The following is a 14,717-nucleotide window of genomic DNA, read 5'->3' as shown; positions in this document are numbered from 1 at the left end:
GGTGTGTCAGTACTTCCAGGAGGTTTAGGGAGTGTGTCAGTATTTATATGAGGTCCTCAGCAGTGTTTCAGTATTTACAAGGGATCTCTGGTTGTGTATCAGTATTTACAGGGGGGTACCCGGGAGTATGTCAGTATTTATAGGGGCCCTGAGAGTGTATCAGTACTTACAGGGGGTCTCTGTGAGTGTGTCAATATTTACAAGGGTCGCCCGGGAGTGTGTCAGTATTTATAGGGTGTCCCTGGGAGGTGTGTCTGTATTTACAGGGGGTCCCCAGGAGTGTGTCAGTGTTTATAGGGTGTCCCTGGGAGTGTGTCAATATTTACAGGGGGTCCCCAGGAGTGTGTCAGTGTTTATAGGGTGTCCCTGGGAGTGTGTCTGTATTTACAGGGGTTCCCCAGGAGTGTGTCAGTGTTTATAGGGAGTCTGCGGGAGTGTGTCTGTATTTATAGGGAGTCCCCGGGAGTGTGTCAGTATTTACAGGGGTCTCTTTGTGTGTAAATTTTGTAGAGAAGCTTGACAAGCATCTGTTGACAGCACAACATAAAGGTCCTGTAATTCTGCATTGAAAGGGTTACACCAAACATGCTTGTCCTTTTTGTCTGTGATTGGCTGGCTCCAGTCCTGACTCACTTTGCTTTGTGTTTAAATAGGACGATGTTTTCTCAAAGCATCCGGACTCCTGAGTAATAGAATCCGGGCCAGTTGCTAGGACATGACTGCTGTCTGTGTGTGATGGAGGGCTTCTACAAGCGCGGGCTCCTGCTGTCACTCCTGGTTGGATGGATTCAAGCAGGAGCTGGGCAGGTAAAGGAGATTTTAACCAGGCACTTATTGGAGAGATTGTTTATCTTTCGTACTAATGGTTTCAACAGATAAAAATTGTAGAATTTTTCTAGATTTTTATTGTGTCATTAGGCCGTTTGTCAGGTTTCACCCTAAGGTTATTAAGGGTTTGTTCTGAAATCACTAGGGACATGTGTCTATGTTTTATATTAATTACATAATAGTATCAGGAAATGCAAATTGTCTTCTGTGTCTTACTTACCATTCCCAGCCCCCTCCTCCCTGCTCAGTTTTCTCACACCCATCTCAATCCCCTGAATGTTGCACACAGTTCCAAAAACACCAGAAACTCAATTAATCCGCTCCATTCCCCTACCTTCCTCCCACTCGAAATAGCCATTCTTTGCGCTGATGGTGCAGATTGACTGGCTGATGGACTGTGGCAGGCATTATAACTATGAACCCAGGAAGGACATGGAGTTTCCAGAGAGGCCTTGGGAGTGAGAACCCTGGGTGATTTCTTATTATTTTTCAATTTGGTGCCTTCTTGTCTCTGCCCCTACAGAGACCCTGAAGGACAGGATAGAAATTGAGTAGAGACAAACATATCTCTTGTTTTGAGTTTGCTGTGTGTAAATCCTCCCCTTCTAACCCCTTGTAAAGGAGTTTCCAAACACTTGGTGTAAACTGGGCTCAGCCATTAGCCCAGGCTGGGACTATCAAACCCAGAATCTCCCTGGTACTTGAGGCTCAGTTAAAGCCTTACCAACTGAGAAAGAGTGCCTGTTGAATACCGGGAAGTAAACTATTTAATTGTGGGACAAACTGGTGATGATCTGCTTGAGAGAGTTGTGGGCAGAACATTATTTTTTTCCCTGAAACCACCCCTGCAATTGGTTGTTACAACTCTGCCAGTATTTATTCCATGTTTATACCTCTGTGTTACGCTCATTCACTCAGAGCTGAGGCCAGGGCAAATTGTAAACATGGGAACAGTATGTCCACAGAAGTCATTTTCTGGCTCACCCACTGCTCCCAGTGGACCCAACTAGTCTAAGCCAGTGTTTATTCTCCACATGAGCCTCCTCCCACACTATTTTCTTCTTCAGAGTATCCTTCTATTCTTTCTCCCTCTAGGGTATATCTAACTTCTCTTTAATTACCTCTATGCTATTCACTTCAACCACTCCCTGTGGTAAGAAGATCTGCATTCTAATCGCTCTTTGTGTTAAACAGTTGCTCCTGATTTCACTATTGTATTTATTAAAGACTATCTTATATTTATGGTTCCCTAGCTCTGGACCCTCCCTTCATATGGAAACATTTTCTCTGTGTCTATCCTATTAGACCCCTTCATAATTTTATAGCCCTCTATCAGATCGGCTCTCAGCCTTCTCTTTTCTAGAGAAAGGAACCTCAGTCTGTAAAATCTTTCCTGATAGGTATAACCTCTCAGTTCTGGCATCATCCTTGTGAATCTTTTTTGCACCTTCCCCAGTGCCTTTATGTCCTTTTCCCAATGGCTCCCATTACATTGACACATATATACTCAGCTTGTGTACTGGATTGAAATGTTGTAGGGTCCAATATCTGTAATTTCAGTATCGCTGAAAAAAGAGACATCAAAGCTTTTCGTCTTACACTCATCAGGACACTGCCAATAAAAGGGGAAAACAACAATTTATACTGTATGTGAAGAGAGTGCTGATTGGTTAGCAAGTGGACTCTGACTGGTAGAGGCATTGCCATGGAGAATGCACCAGTAATGGTGACTGACAGTTAACTGCCAAATTTCCACCTCCTATGTACAGCACATTTCTGCCCCATCGCACACTGCCCCTACTGCTGAAACCATCAGCCGTGCCTTTGCTATCTCAAGTCTTGACTATCATGCTCTCCTGGTCAGCCTCCGATCTTACACCCTCCATAAATTGAGCTAATCCAAAACTCTGCTGCCCTTGTCCTAACTCGCACCAGGTTCCCTTCACCCATCACCTCTGCATACGCTGACCAACATTGGCTCCCAGTCTGACAATGCCTTGATTTTAAAGTTCTCATCCTTGCTTTCAAATCCCCCCCAGGGCCTCACTCCTGTAACTTCTTCCAACACTACAATCCTCTGAGGTCATCACACTGCCATTTTGTGCTCTTGTACATCTCTCGATTTTGATCATTCGGCCATTGGTGGCCGTGCCTTCAGTTGCCAAGGCCCCCAACTCTGGAATCCCCTCCCTTATCCTCTCTGCCTCTCCATCTCTCTCTCTCTCCTCCTTTAAGACACTCCCTAAAGCCTAACTCTTTGACCAAGCTATTTGTCATCTGTCCAAATATCTCCTTAATGTGTTTCAATTAAAATTTTTCAATCATTGTCATAGAATCATACAGCCATTACAGTGCAGAAGGAGGCCATTCAGCCCATCGAGTCCATTCCAGCTCTCTGTAGAGCAATCCAGTCAGTCCCACACCTCGCTCAATTCCCATAGCCCTGCTAATTTATTTCCCTCAAGTGATCATCCAATTTCCTTTTGAAATCATTGATTGTCTCAACTTCCACCACCCTCATAGGCAGCAAGTTCCAGGTCTTTACCACTCACTGTGTAAAAATGCTCTTCCCCTCATTCTGCCTGCATCCCTTGTCCAAAACCTAAAATCCATGTCTCCTCGTTCTTGATCCATCAGCAAATGGGAACAGATTTTCTTTGTTCACCTTATCTAAACCTGTCCGTAATCTTGTACGCCTCTATCAAATCTCCTTTCAACCTCCTTTGCTCCAAGCAGAATACGCTCAAGTTCTCCAGTTACCTTGAAGCTAATTTTTTTTATTTGATAACACTACATCAAAGGCATTATATAAATGCAAGTTTTGTTTCGATGGCAGGGAAATGGCAGAGGGAGGATGGGCATGTCAGGAGACCCAATGGCTTGAGAGTGGGGGTGAGGAGATGGGAGATCACATGACAAAAATCCCTCGCAAGTACAGTGAACCAGAGTTTTCCACTCCCGTGGTGACATTTGGGTTGGAGGTACAGAAATGTTTCAATGACGCATTCAGTGTAATTAACCTGACCTAATATAACGGGAAACAGCAGGGCATTAAACCAGCAGAAACTGGGCCATTACTTCATACGTCAGGCTGGTAGCTAGGCAATCAGACAACAGGATTGAGACAGTTAGGCACCTCATTGTTGCTGAACTACATCCTGTCTTGTTATCCAACCCCCTGCTATTCTCATCCTCTGACAGATGTGGCTGTGAGGAAATAATTTTTTTAAAATCTAGATCGAGAATCGTTGTCAAAACAAACAAAAGTTAGAAACATTCTGACTTTCAGTTTGTGCCAACTGTTTAATGATAAATTCATATTATCAGCAGTGAGCAAACAAACCCAGCACGTTTACTTTGTACAGCCAGGCTTAGTGCATCTCTGTTTCTGTTTTACCTTGTTCTCCCCCTCTTCTCACTCTCAACCCCCTTCCTTTCCCTCCCTCTTTTTTTCTCCCTCTTTCCCTGTCCCCTCCTCTCTGTTTCCCCATCCTCTCACCCCCATCCTCTCTCTCTACCCTCCTCTCTCTGACCCTTCGCCCTTCCTCTTCCTCCCGCTTCTTTCTCACGATCTCCTTGCCCACTCTCTCCTCCTCTCTCTGCCTCTCCTTTCTCTGTCTCTACTCCACTCCTCTCTCTTTCTTTCCTTTCTCTCTCTCTCTGCCACCTGCTCTCTTCTCTCTTCCTTCCCCCCATCTCTGCCCCTCTTCTCTCTCTCCTTGCACTATCCCTCTCTCCCCCACTGTTCCCTCTATTTTCCTCTCTCCCTCTCTCCCATTTTTTTCTTTCTCTCCTCTCTCCTTTTCTCCTCCTTTTCACTGCTCCATCACTCTTTCTCTCTTGCGCTCTTCCTCCCTCCTCTCTCTCTCGCGCTCTTCCTCCTTCCTCTTTAACTCCAGTCAAGGATGATGAATGGCTTCTTGATCCACTACTGAAGTTTATTGCTGGGTGTTTTAAACTGGGTTCCTCACTGCGATTTGTTGATTGTGGTGTGAGGAGAAGACAAAATGGAATATTTCCCATGTGAGTGTCAAAGGGAAATGACGTTTCTTGTTGGGAGAATGTTTGTCTAACCTTATAATTAAAAACTTGATGACAAAAATCCATTTCTGTGCAGTCCCACCTCTGCGTGGTCATTAATCATTGACTAAATCAGACTATCTTCCTTCAGGTAAAAGCAAACAACTGCGGATGCTGGAAATCTGAAACAAAAACGAAAACAGCTGGAAAAACTCAGCAGGTCTGACAGCATCTGCGGAGAGGAACACAGTTAACGTTTTGAGTCTGTATGACTCTTCAACAGAACTAAGGAAAAATAGAAATGAGGTGAAACCAGCTTATATTTCACCTCATTTCTATTTTTCCTTAGTTCTGATGAAGAGTCATACGGACTCGAAACGTTAACTGTGTTCCTCTCCGCAGATGCTGTCAGGAATGCTGAGTTTTTCCAGCTATTTTTGTTTTTGTTTCTTCCTTCAGGCTTTCTTAAGGAATCGTCATTCCCAAATGTCTTGATCCAATCATTCCAGGTCATTTAGAAGTCCCTTCCAACTGATTCAACAGGATACCTTAATCACCAATGTGTCCAAGGACGTCCTTGCCTGTAACACCCTGTCACAGGCTGGATGATGATGGATCATTTGTACCTTGGGACTCTCCATTCAGGAGCAGGGACAGTTTGATAGCCAGAGGCTCAGTGGGGAGCTCTTGCTCTTGCCTCTCAGTCAGACAGTCATGGGTTCAACTCAAAGAGACTTGAGCACCTGATCCAGGCAGTGCTGAGGAAATGCTGAACTGTCGGAGGTGCCGTCTTTCAGACAAGATGTTAAAGCCAAGATTGCGTTTGCCCCCTCAGGAGACGCAAAAGATCCCACATTGGAAGAAGAGCAGGAGAGTTCTCCCCAGTGTTTTGGATCAGTGTGCTGGATTTTATGTGCATGTTTTTGGCAGAGGGGCATGTAAAATGGGGAGGTGCCCATCACACAACCCTCCCGCCCACCCCTGAGTTGTAACAGCCCCCACTGCCATATTTAAGTAAATAAGGGTCAATTTAGCTTGTTAACAAGCCAACTGACCCCAATAATATGCTGCCCACGCCATAAAATGGCTGTTAAAAAGTTTTTAACAGGTGGGAAGGAAGCGGGGGGGAAGGGCTACCAGTTTTGGGGGTGCCCTTTGCGCATTGCAGGACAGCCGTCCTAAGATGGTACCCCCCTTTCTTCCTATCCACCTGCTCTCCAAAACCCACCAACCCCACACCCCCATCCGCCTCCCTAAGCTGGCCAAACACTCCCCTCCCAGCACCCCGGACTTACCTCACTCCGATTGGCTGGCAGCGCCAGAGGGTGGGACTTCTCCCGCAGTGAGAAGCGGAAGTCCCCACTGCCAACCTAGTTTCGGGTTATGGCTGTGGGGTGGGCCGGCGTGGAGTGAGTCAGCTTCCAGCCATCTTTGCTTCTGGAGAGGGGTGGGGGGGGTGGTGGTGGCGAGCTGTCTGCCCCCCATCCCAAAATTTATCCCTCAACCAACATCACAAACAGATGAATTGGGCATTATCGCAATAATGCTTGTGGGAGCTTGCTATGTGCAGCTAGAAACTCTGTTTCTCACTTTGCTTGGCTGTAAAACGCTTCAGATCATCTTATTTCAACTCCCATCATGGCGGATGGTGATATTTGAATTCAATTTTTAAAAATCTGGAATTAAAAATCTAAGAAACCATTGTCAATTGTCGTAAGAACCCACCTGATTCAAAAATGTCCTTTAGGGAAGGAAATCTGCTGTCCTCACCTGGTCTGGCCTACATGTGACTCCAGACCCACAGCAATGTGGTTGACTCTTAACTACCCTCTGGGATGGCCTAGAAAGCCACTCAACTCTCAAGGGAAATTAAGGATGGGCAATAAATGCTGGCTTAGCTAGCGATGTCCATATCCCATGAACAAATATTTTAAAAATCATGAAAGGCACTTACAAATTTTAATTTTTAGGCTCAGTTCTGATTGGGACAGTGATTCCCAACTGATCTCAGTGTGTTTCTCTTCCATAACCAGTTCTGGCAGAATGGTTCCCAGAATGTGAGAAATCTGGATTCACTGACTTAAAGATTTAACTCTCATTTCTATCATGCCTTTCACAACCTCAGGATGTCCCAAAGTGCTTTATAGCCAGTTAAGTACTTTTGAAGTGAAGTCACTGTCATAATGTAGGAAAAATGGCAGCCAATTTGTGCACAGCAAGCTCCCACACAGCAATAAGATAATGATCAGAAAATCTGTTATTTTTTAGTGATGTTGGCTGAGGGTTAAAATATTGGCCCAGGACAGCAGAAAGAACTCGCTTGACTCTCCAGCCATGTCACTGGAGAAGAGATCATTACAATGATACATGAATAAATAGCAGCCTGCTTCTTCATTCTTCTGTTTGCTTTCAGGTTTCACACTGCAACAGCTCTGTCCCTGGCTCCTTCCACGACAGTGGAGCAACCATTATAGATGGGAACAGATATGTCTCCTTTAAGGAATACATTGGGAAAACTGTCCTGGTCCTCAATGTAGCCACATTCTGAGGACTGACGTACCAGTACAAAGGTGAGGATATGTTGCAGGTTCCTGCTCCATGGTGAAATTACATAGAACGTACGTGCAGAAAGAGATCAATGGCTGTGCTGGCATTTGTACATCACATGAACCTCCTCCAATCCTACTTTGAATCACCCTATCAGCTTATCCCGCCTCCCTCTTGTACTTATTGAGTTTACCCTTAATTGCCTCGATGCATCCACATGGCAGCGTAGTCCTCCAAATTTTTTTTTATATGCTGGCATGGAAAGTAAAGCACGACACTGTTCGGCAGTTTTTACAACTTGGTAAGGGCAAGATCCGAGCCAGATGTTGCAGTCTATAGAATCGTGCAGCACAGAAGGAGAACATTGGGTCCATTGTGCCTGTGCCAGGTCATTCGCCATAACCCTGCAAATGTTTTGTTTTCAAATATTTATCCACCTTCCTTTTGGAAGTTGCTCTCAACCTGCTTTCAGACAGTGTGTTTCAGATCATGACAACTTGCTGCGTTTAAAAATTCTTCTCACCTCCCTTTCTGTGTCCTGTTACCAATCCTCCAGCCAATGGAATAAAAATAAAGTGCTGAAAAAAAACTCAGCTGACCTGGCAGCATCTGTGGACAGAGAAACAGAGTTAACGTTTCATGTCGAATATGACTCTTCTTCAGAGCAATTCTCCTATTCTGGCCAATGGAAACAGGTTCACCTTATTAACTCTATCGAAACTCTTTCAGATGCTGCAAACTTAAGGTGAAACTGTATGAAACTCTGAGCCAGTCAGTCAGGTTTGGAACAAAAACAAAAATACAAATACCTGAAGAAAACTCAGCAGGTCTGACAGCATCTGCGGAGAGGAGCACAGTTAATGTTTCGAGTCCGTTTGACTCTTCAACAGAACTAAGGAAAAATAGAAGAGAGGTGAAATATAAGCTGGTTTAAGGGAAAGTGAGGTTTGGAGCCTTTCCTCAGAATGACATTTACAAAACAAGCAGCAGAGGCAGTTGCGTGTTGTTTGCCACCTTTCTTCCCTTTACCTCTGGGCCTTCTTAACTCTTTTGTTTTTATATATGAGCTGCAGTCCCATCAAGGCACAAGGAGATTCGCGTGTGAAATTGAAACTCAAGCCTTTGACAATTGGTGCTGAACTCGCACCAGATAAAGCTGAGGGTGAATCTTCCAGATTGATTAGAAATGGGCCTGGCTCACTAATGTATGACAGGGAAGGCCGCTTGCCAGTCTGGAGACACATGTGGCTCCAGTCCTACACCATGCGGTTAAGTTTCAGTGCACTCCGGAGGCATTAACGCTCATGAGGATGATACCAGAACTAAGTTGTAACTACCAGGAAAGACTCGACAGGCTAGGAATCTTCCTTCTAAAAATTTCATAGGTGACCTAACAGAGGTCTTTAAGATAGCTAAGGGGTTTGATATGATAGCATAGATTTAGAGAACATGTCTCCACTATGGGGTGTCCAAAACCAGAGACCGTTGACATAAGATAGTCACTAGCGAATCCTATAGGGAATTCAGGAGGAATGCCTTTTTCCAGACAGTGGTAAGACTGTGTAACTTGCTACCACAGGGCATGGTTGAGGCATTTAAGATGAAGCTAGAGGGAGGAAGGGAGAGAAGGTTATGTTGATGGGAGTAGATGCTGTAAAATAGGAGACGATTCATAAAGCTGTTGGACTGATTGGCCTGTTTGTGTGCTGTAAGCTCCTCTGAAACAAGGGATGTCACTTTCCCAGTGTCAACCACATCCCAGATAACAAATTATAAAGAGGGAACTCTAATAGAAATGGTCAAATTGAGAGACTTTGTGTTCGGGGAGTTGGTGGTGGGCAGGAGGGAGGGAAAAAGAGATCTTAACATTTCAAAAACAAATTTGCATTGAAATGTAGTCAGAAGAAATGTCCTTTTCCTCTCCAGAACTGAATGCACTTCATGAGGATCTGAGTTCACTCGGCTTCACGATCCTTGGATTCCCGTCCAACCAGTTTGGTAAACAAGAACCAGGGGAAAACTATGAGATCTTGCCCTTGTTGAAGTAAGTAGGCGACTCCCCCCACCCCCCCGTGCATCAATCCGTGTGGCTGCTGGGATGGACTAATCTCGGAAAAGGTGCCACAGAACCAGGCATTGCATTAAGTGTCATTGTCAAGTGGGGGACGATGGTGGGGTGGGGGATGTTCCATCAGAAACTCTGGGAGAGGGGTCAGAGGGTCTTATGTGGATGAGCAAGTTGAAGCTAGGCAGCGGCAAACTTCCATGCAGCATAATTCACCATCACCAATGTCACAGCAATGTGAGGAGACCCCTGTATGTCCCTAGCATCCCCAACTCATTTAATCTCCTCCCACAGCACATGTGCACTCTCCCCTATTAGGGACCCTATCCACCCATTTAATTTCCAGAGGGCAATTTCTATGTAAATACCCCCTGAAATAATACAAATTATTAATTCCAGCCCATTATTCAGCCCTCTCCTGAAATGGATCTCATACTGAAATGCTGGGACAAGATTTCCCCAAGTAACTCCCCTCCCAGGATGGGTCCCTGATGGCTCAGTTGGAAAGTGCAGTGTGACTCGATGTTAATGACCTTCACTTTGTTACCCGGGCACAGTGGTAGGGATAGTAGAATTAGCCTTAGTGATCCTCTGGTAGGGAGAGGAATGAAACATCCTGCATTCCTGCCCCTAGTCACTATTCAAGGATCGTGTGATCACGCAGAAGGCGAGGGAATGGCTGGGCTGTAATGAATCCCCCCCAGGGTAGAACAGCCCACCAGCCCTCACCCCTAAAGTGTCACCTTGGAGGAAGGTGCTGGAGAGCGCCCATATCCAGCAGGAGAGACAGGAGCGGTGTGATTTCTAAAGGTTGCTGGGTGTGTCAGGGTTCTTAGTGGGCAATGCCATAGCTTGAAGCTCCAGCCTTAAATGTTTTCCTTTCACCCCAACAACTAATTTGTTGCCATTTGGTCGCAGGTATATCCGTCCCGGCAATGGGTTTGTGCCAAACTTCCAGCTGTTCCAGAAAGGGGACGTGAATGGTGAAAACGAGCAGCAGCTGTTCACGTACCTGAAGGTAAACAGGACACAGACTCTACTTAGTTCACACACATTGCCCCTTATCTACCCCATTACAGACTTAGGCCCCTCCTACCCCAACCACTGTGGAGTTAGTACTGAACGGGTGCTGCACTGTTGGAGGGTCAGTACTGAGGGAGCTCTCCACTGTCGGAGGGCCAGTACTGAGGGTGTGCCGCACTATCAGAGGATCAGTACTCAAGGGACGCTGTACTGTCAGAGAGTCAGTACTGAGGGAGTACTACATTGTTGGAGGGTCTGTTCTGAATGGGTCCAGCAGTGTTGGAGGGCCAGTATGAAGAAAAGTGCTGTCTGTTGGAGGGCTATAATTTTGAACACCTTTCACATTTCCCTGATTAATTTTCTACTTTGAGCAACCTTTTGTGCCTCCTGTTTATCAATTTTATCCCAGTCAATTTCTCTACCAACTCTTCCTTTACTCTGAAATTGGCCCTCTTCTTCAGCGTTCATTCAGTATGTTACCCTCTACCTCCACATATTTGCTCTTTGACCTTGAATTGGTTCCATCCTTCCTTTTGACTAACTTTTTAATATATTTATATATTTTTAAAAGATTTCTGTGTTCCATTTATGCTAGCCACTAATAATTCTCAGACTCTCCCCTTGTTTCTTTTCATTCTTTTCCTAGCCCCACCACGTCCCTGTCCCCACCCCCGCCCCCACCCTGGACATTCCACATTCTGCTTCAATCTCTACTTAACTATGAGCCTGACATTTATTAGAAGCCCCCTTTTACTCTTTCATTTTCACTTCTATATCTTAATTCATCCAGGAAGCTCTAGATTTGGATGTCCTTTCTTTCTTGCTCATGGAAATGCATCTGGTCTGTACCCAAGGTATCTCCTCCTTGGAGGTCTCCCATTGCTCATTTACTATTTTATCTGCCAAACTTTAGCCCTGGTCCATCTGTGTCATATCCCTGATTTTCACTGAAATTAGTCCTCCTTCAGCTGAGTATTTTCATATTCGGTAGTTCCTTGCCTGCAATGATCACTATTCCCCAAATGCTCCCCCACTGAAACATGCTCCATATGGCCCATTTTATAGAATCATAGAACGGTAAAGCATGAAAGGGGTGCATTCTGCCCACCAACACTGCACCAGCTCTTTCAAAAATCCATCCAGTCAGTCCTACTCTCCTGTTCTTCCCCATATCCTACAAGTCTTTTCCCCCTGAAGCATTTATCCAACTCTCTTTTAGAAGCTCCTATTGAATCTATATCCACACGTATCTTAACAGGCAGTGCATTCCAAATCCTAACCACTCATAACATTACTTACTTGCTCCTCTATCTCCTTATTGCTATTTGTTGGCCAATAAGATATACCCAGGAGCACAATAACTCCTGTATTGTTCCTTAGCATGTTCTTGTTTTGAACCCTCATATACATCACCCCTTTCTAGTACTCTAACAGGGGTGGTGGAAAAAGTATTAGTGTATAGCACTCCATCTTACAGAGGTAACACTGCAGTCCGAGTGCACTGGTGATGAAGGGAGCTACTATCTAAGATGGAGGATGGGTTAGCAGCCTTTTGGACTGCCCTTGAGAAAGCGGTGGTGAGCATTCTTCTTGAACTGCTGTGTTAGGTGAAGAGATTGGCTCAGCCACAATGAAGGAGTCGGTGAAACAACTGGAAAAACTCGGCAGGTCTGACAGCATCTGCAGAGAGGAACACAGTTAACGTTTCGAGTCCGTATGACTCTTCTTCAGAAGGAGTAGGTGATGCGTGTCTAAGCTGCAACCTGGAGGAGAGTTTGGGAATTAATTGCAATTCCACGATGTTGCCTTTGTGGGTGTGGGGGGTCAGGGGTCACAGGGTAGAGGACTGCAGGTTGGGTGAAGATTAGCGATGACTTTCAATAATCTAATGGTATATCCTCTTTGTTATTGTTGCTTTGAGCAGAATGCCTGCCCCCCAGTGGGAGACAGTTTTGGAACCACTAACAGGTTGTTCTGGCAACCCCTCAAAATCTCTGACATCAAGTGGAATTTTGAGAAGTTTCTCATTGGACCCGATGGCAAAGCTGTCCGACGTTGGTTCCCTCACGTTCCCCTGGCCACAATCAAGGAGGATATCATCCAGTACATGAGCACTCTGTCCATTCAACAACAACCCATCTAAAAGATGTTTGCAAAACTTTTTTTTTTTCCCCATATAATTATACGATGGTTTGAATTAGCTAAGTGAAGTTTGTCTATGTTACTCCCTTCCATGGCACCCCCCCCATCTTACTATCACTCCTTCACTTTCACTCTCCTCTCTTTCATGCTCTGACTCCTGCTTCACTCCCTCTCCTCCATCACGCTCCCTGCTCCTTTGCCCCCTTCCCCCTTTATTCGCCCTTCAGTTCCTCTCACCTCATTCCTTTACCCCTTCATGCCCCTTGTTCCTTCCCTCTCTCTTTCTTTCCCTCCACCCCACTTCGCCACCTTCAGTCCTGCAACTTTCCCCCTTCTCTCCTCTTCACTCAGCTCCTCCCCCGTCACATCTTCCCCTCCCTGCTCCCTCCCACTTACATTACAAGAACAATCAGAAACAGAAACTGTCAGGGGTTCTCATCAGGCCTATCATTGAAGAGGGACGAGGATCAGTGTTTCGTCTGGGGATCTGGGTTAGGCCCCTGTTGCTTGTAGAAGATTCCTACCTAAACGTTAAACCAATTTCTTTCCCACTCACTTACCTAACTTGAACCATCACGACATACGCTGGAACTGTACATACTATAGTTAATCGCTTTCACTGTCTGAGCGCTGAGATATCTCTTGTAGCGGAGGGTTAGGGGTGGAGAAGATGGGAAGAGAACTGCTGAGTGATGATCAGATCTAAAAGCAGGCACTCCCTGCCAGGTCTGGTCTGAAACTGTGTGAAGGCAGGCTCAGCCCTTTAAGTGCATTCAGGCTGTCCCATCACCTCACACAGAGCATGTTGTCTCTACCTATACAGCTGCTCCTGCCTGTCTGCCAGGGATATCAAGAAGTCATTGAACACATACACAACACACACACACACACACAACAAATAATAAACTATCTTTCGCAAACTGTGTCTCACCTGGGTAATTTTTCCTTTGAAACTGCAGGTACCTGCATGATTACAGACTTCTGCAGGCACCGATCATCCTCTGGTATTCCACTTAAGCAGCTATGTGGGAACTCTGACAGTGGGGGCTATTTGACTGAATAAAGCGTCACATAAACACATTTACCTGCAGCAGCCACTGGATAGCAACCAGATTTAGGAACCCTGACTTAATGGAAGTTAACATAGAATTGTTAAAGGCAAATCATGTTTGACTAAGGTGATTAAATTCTTTGCTGATGTAATGAAGATATATAGTCACATGGTAGTAAAGAACATGAATCTTGCTAAAAAGAGAGACATGTTGCCAAAGCTTTTCATCTTGCATTCATCAGGGCAAATACAAGAATTCCAAATTTCAAACGATCACAACAATTTATACTACAGGAGAAAAGGGTGCTGATTGGTTGCCAATTTGACTCTGATCGGCCAAGGCGTTGCCATGGAGAATGCATGAAGGAAAATTCTATTGTTAGATGTGATTCTGTGATTAGGCAGCACTTGCTGAACAATCCTGAATGCACTAATAGCTACACTAACAACCTATTTAAGGTAAGTTGAGCTCATTACATGACTCATTTACACTTGCTAGAAGTGACATACATTCATACGCAGAGACTCATTCTCTGCAAACTAAAGGAATATGTTCAAACCTTGCACCTTTTTTGAATTACCCAGGAGTGCGGGGAGCCTATAGTTCCCTGTTTCTTTTTCCATGGCAGAACCTGAGCCACTCAGAGTCAACCTGCCAACCAATCAGCATCCTTTTCTCCTGCAGTATAAATTGTCATGATTGTTTGAAATTTGGCATCCTTGCACATGTCCCGATGAGTGCAGGACAAAAGACCTCAGCAATATGTCTCTCTTTTCAGCAATATTCTAGTAACAGAGAGGGTTGATGAAAGTAGTGCAGTTGATGTGCTATTTATGGACTTTCAAAAGGCATTTGACAAAGTGCCATATCATTGACAGTGAACTAACTGAAGTCCATGGAATTAAAGAGACAGTGGCAGTCTACTTATAGATCTGACTAAGGGGCAGAAAGCAAAGAGTAGTGCTGAACATTTGTCTTTCTGACAGGAGGGAAATATACAGTGGTGTTCCCTAGGGGTGAGTATTAGAATCACGGCTCTT

At 45.0% G+C, this 14,717-nt stretch overlaps 1 protein-coding gene and 1 long non-coding RNA gene across 2 annotated transcripts; one reads left to right on the top strand and one right to left on the bottom strand.

The window, feature by feature from the left end:
• Positions 1-656: 656 nt before the first annotated feature.
• gpx3 (glutathione peroxidase 3) lies at positions 657-13,545 on the top strand. The gene is made up of 5 exons (XM_041193605.1): positions 657-807; positions 7,262-7,418; positions 9,322-9,439; positions 10,379-10,478; positions 12,408-13,545. The coding sequence occupies exons 1-5, from the start codon at positions 736-738 to the stop codon at positions 12,624-12,626; spliced, it is 666 nt and encodes a 221-aa protein (XP_041049539.1). The 5' UTR covers positions 657-735; the 3' UTR covers positions 12,627-13,545.
• On the bottom strand, positions 7,625-10,468 carry LOC121281029. The gene is made up of 2 exons (XR_005943795.1): positions 10,204-10,468; positions 7,625-8,004 (listed from the first exon to the last, which is right to left on the bottom strand). It is a non-coding gene; the product is annotated as an uncharacterized LOC121281029 (long non-coding RNA).
• Positions 13,546-14,717: the final 1,172 nt, after the last annotated feature.

Source organism: Carcharodon carcharias, chromosome 8, assembly GCF_017639515.1.
Source record: "Carcharodon carcharias isolate sCarCar2 chromosome 8, sCarCar2.pri, whole genome shotgun sequence".
NCBI classification, from domain to species: Eukaryota; Metazoa; Chordata; class Chondrichthyes; order Lamniformes; family Lamnidae; genus Carcharodon; species Carcharodon carcharias.
This window is presented reverse-complemented; position numbering and strand designations above follow the sequence as displayed.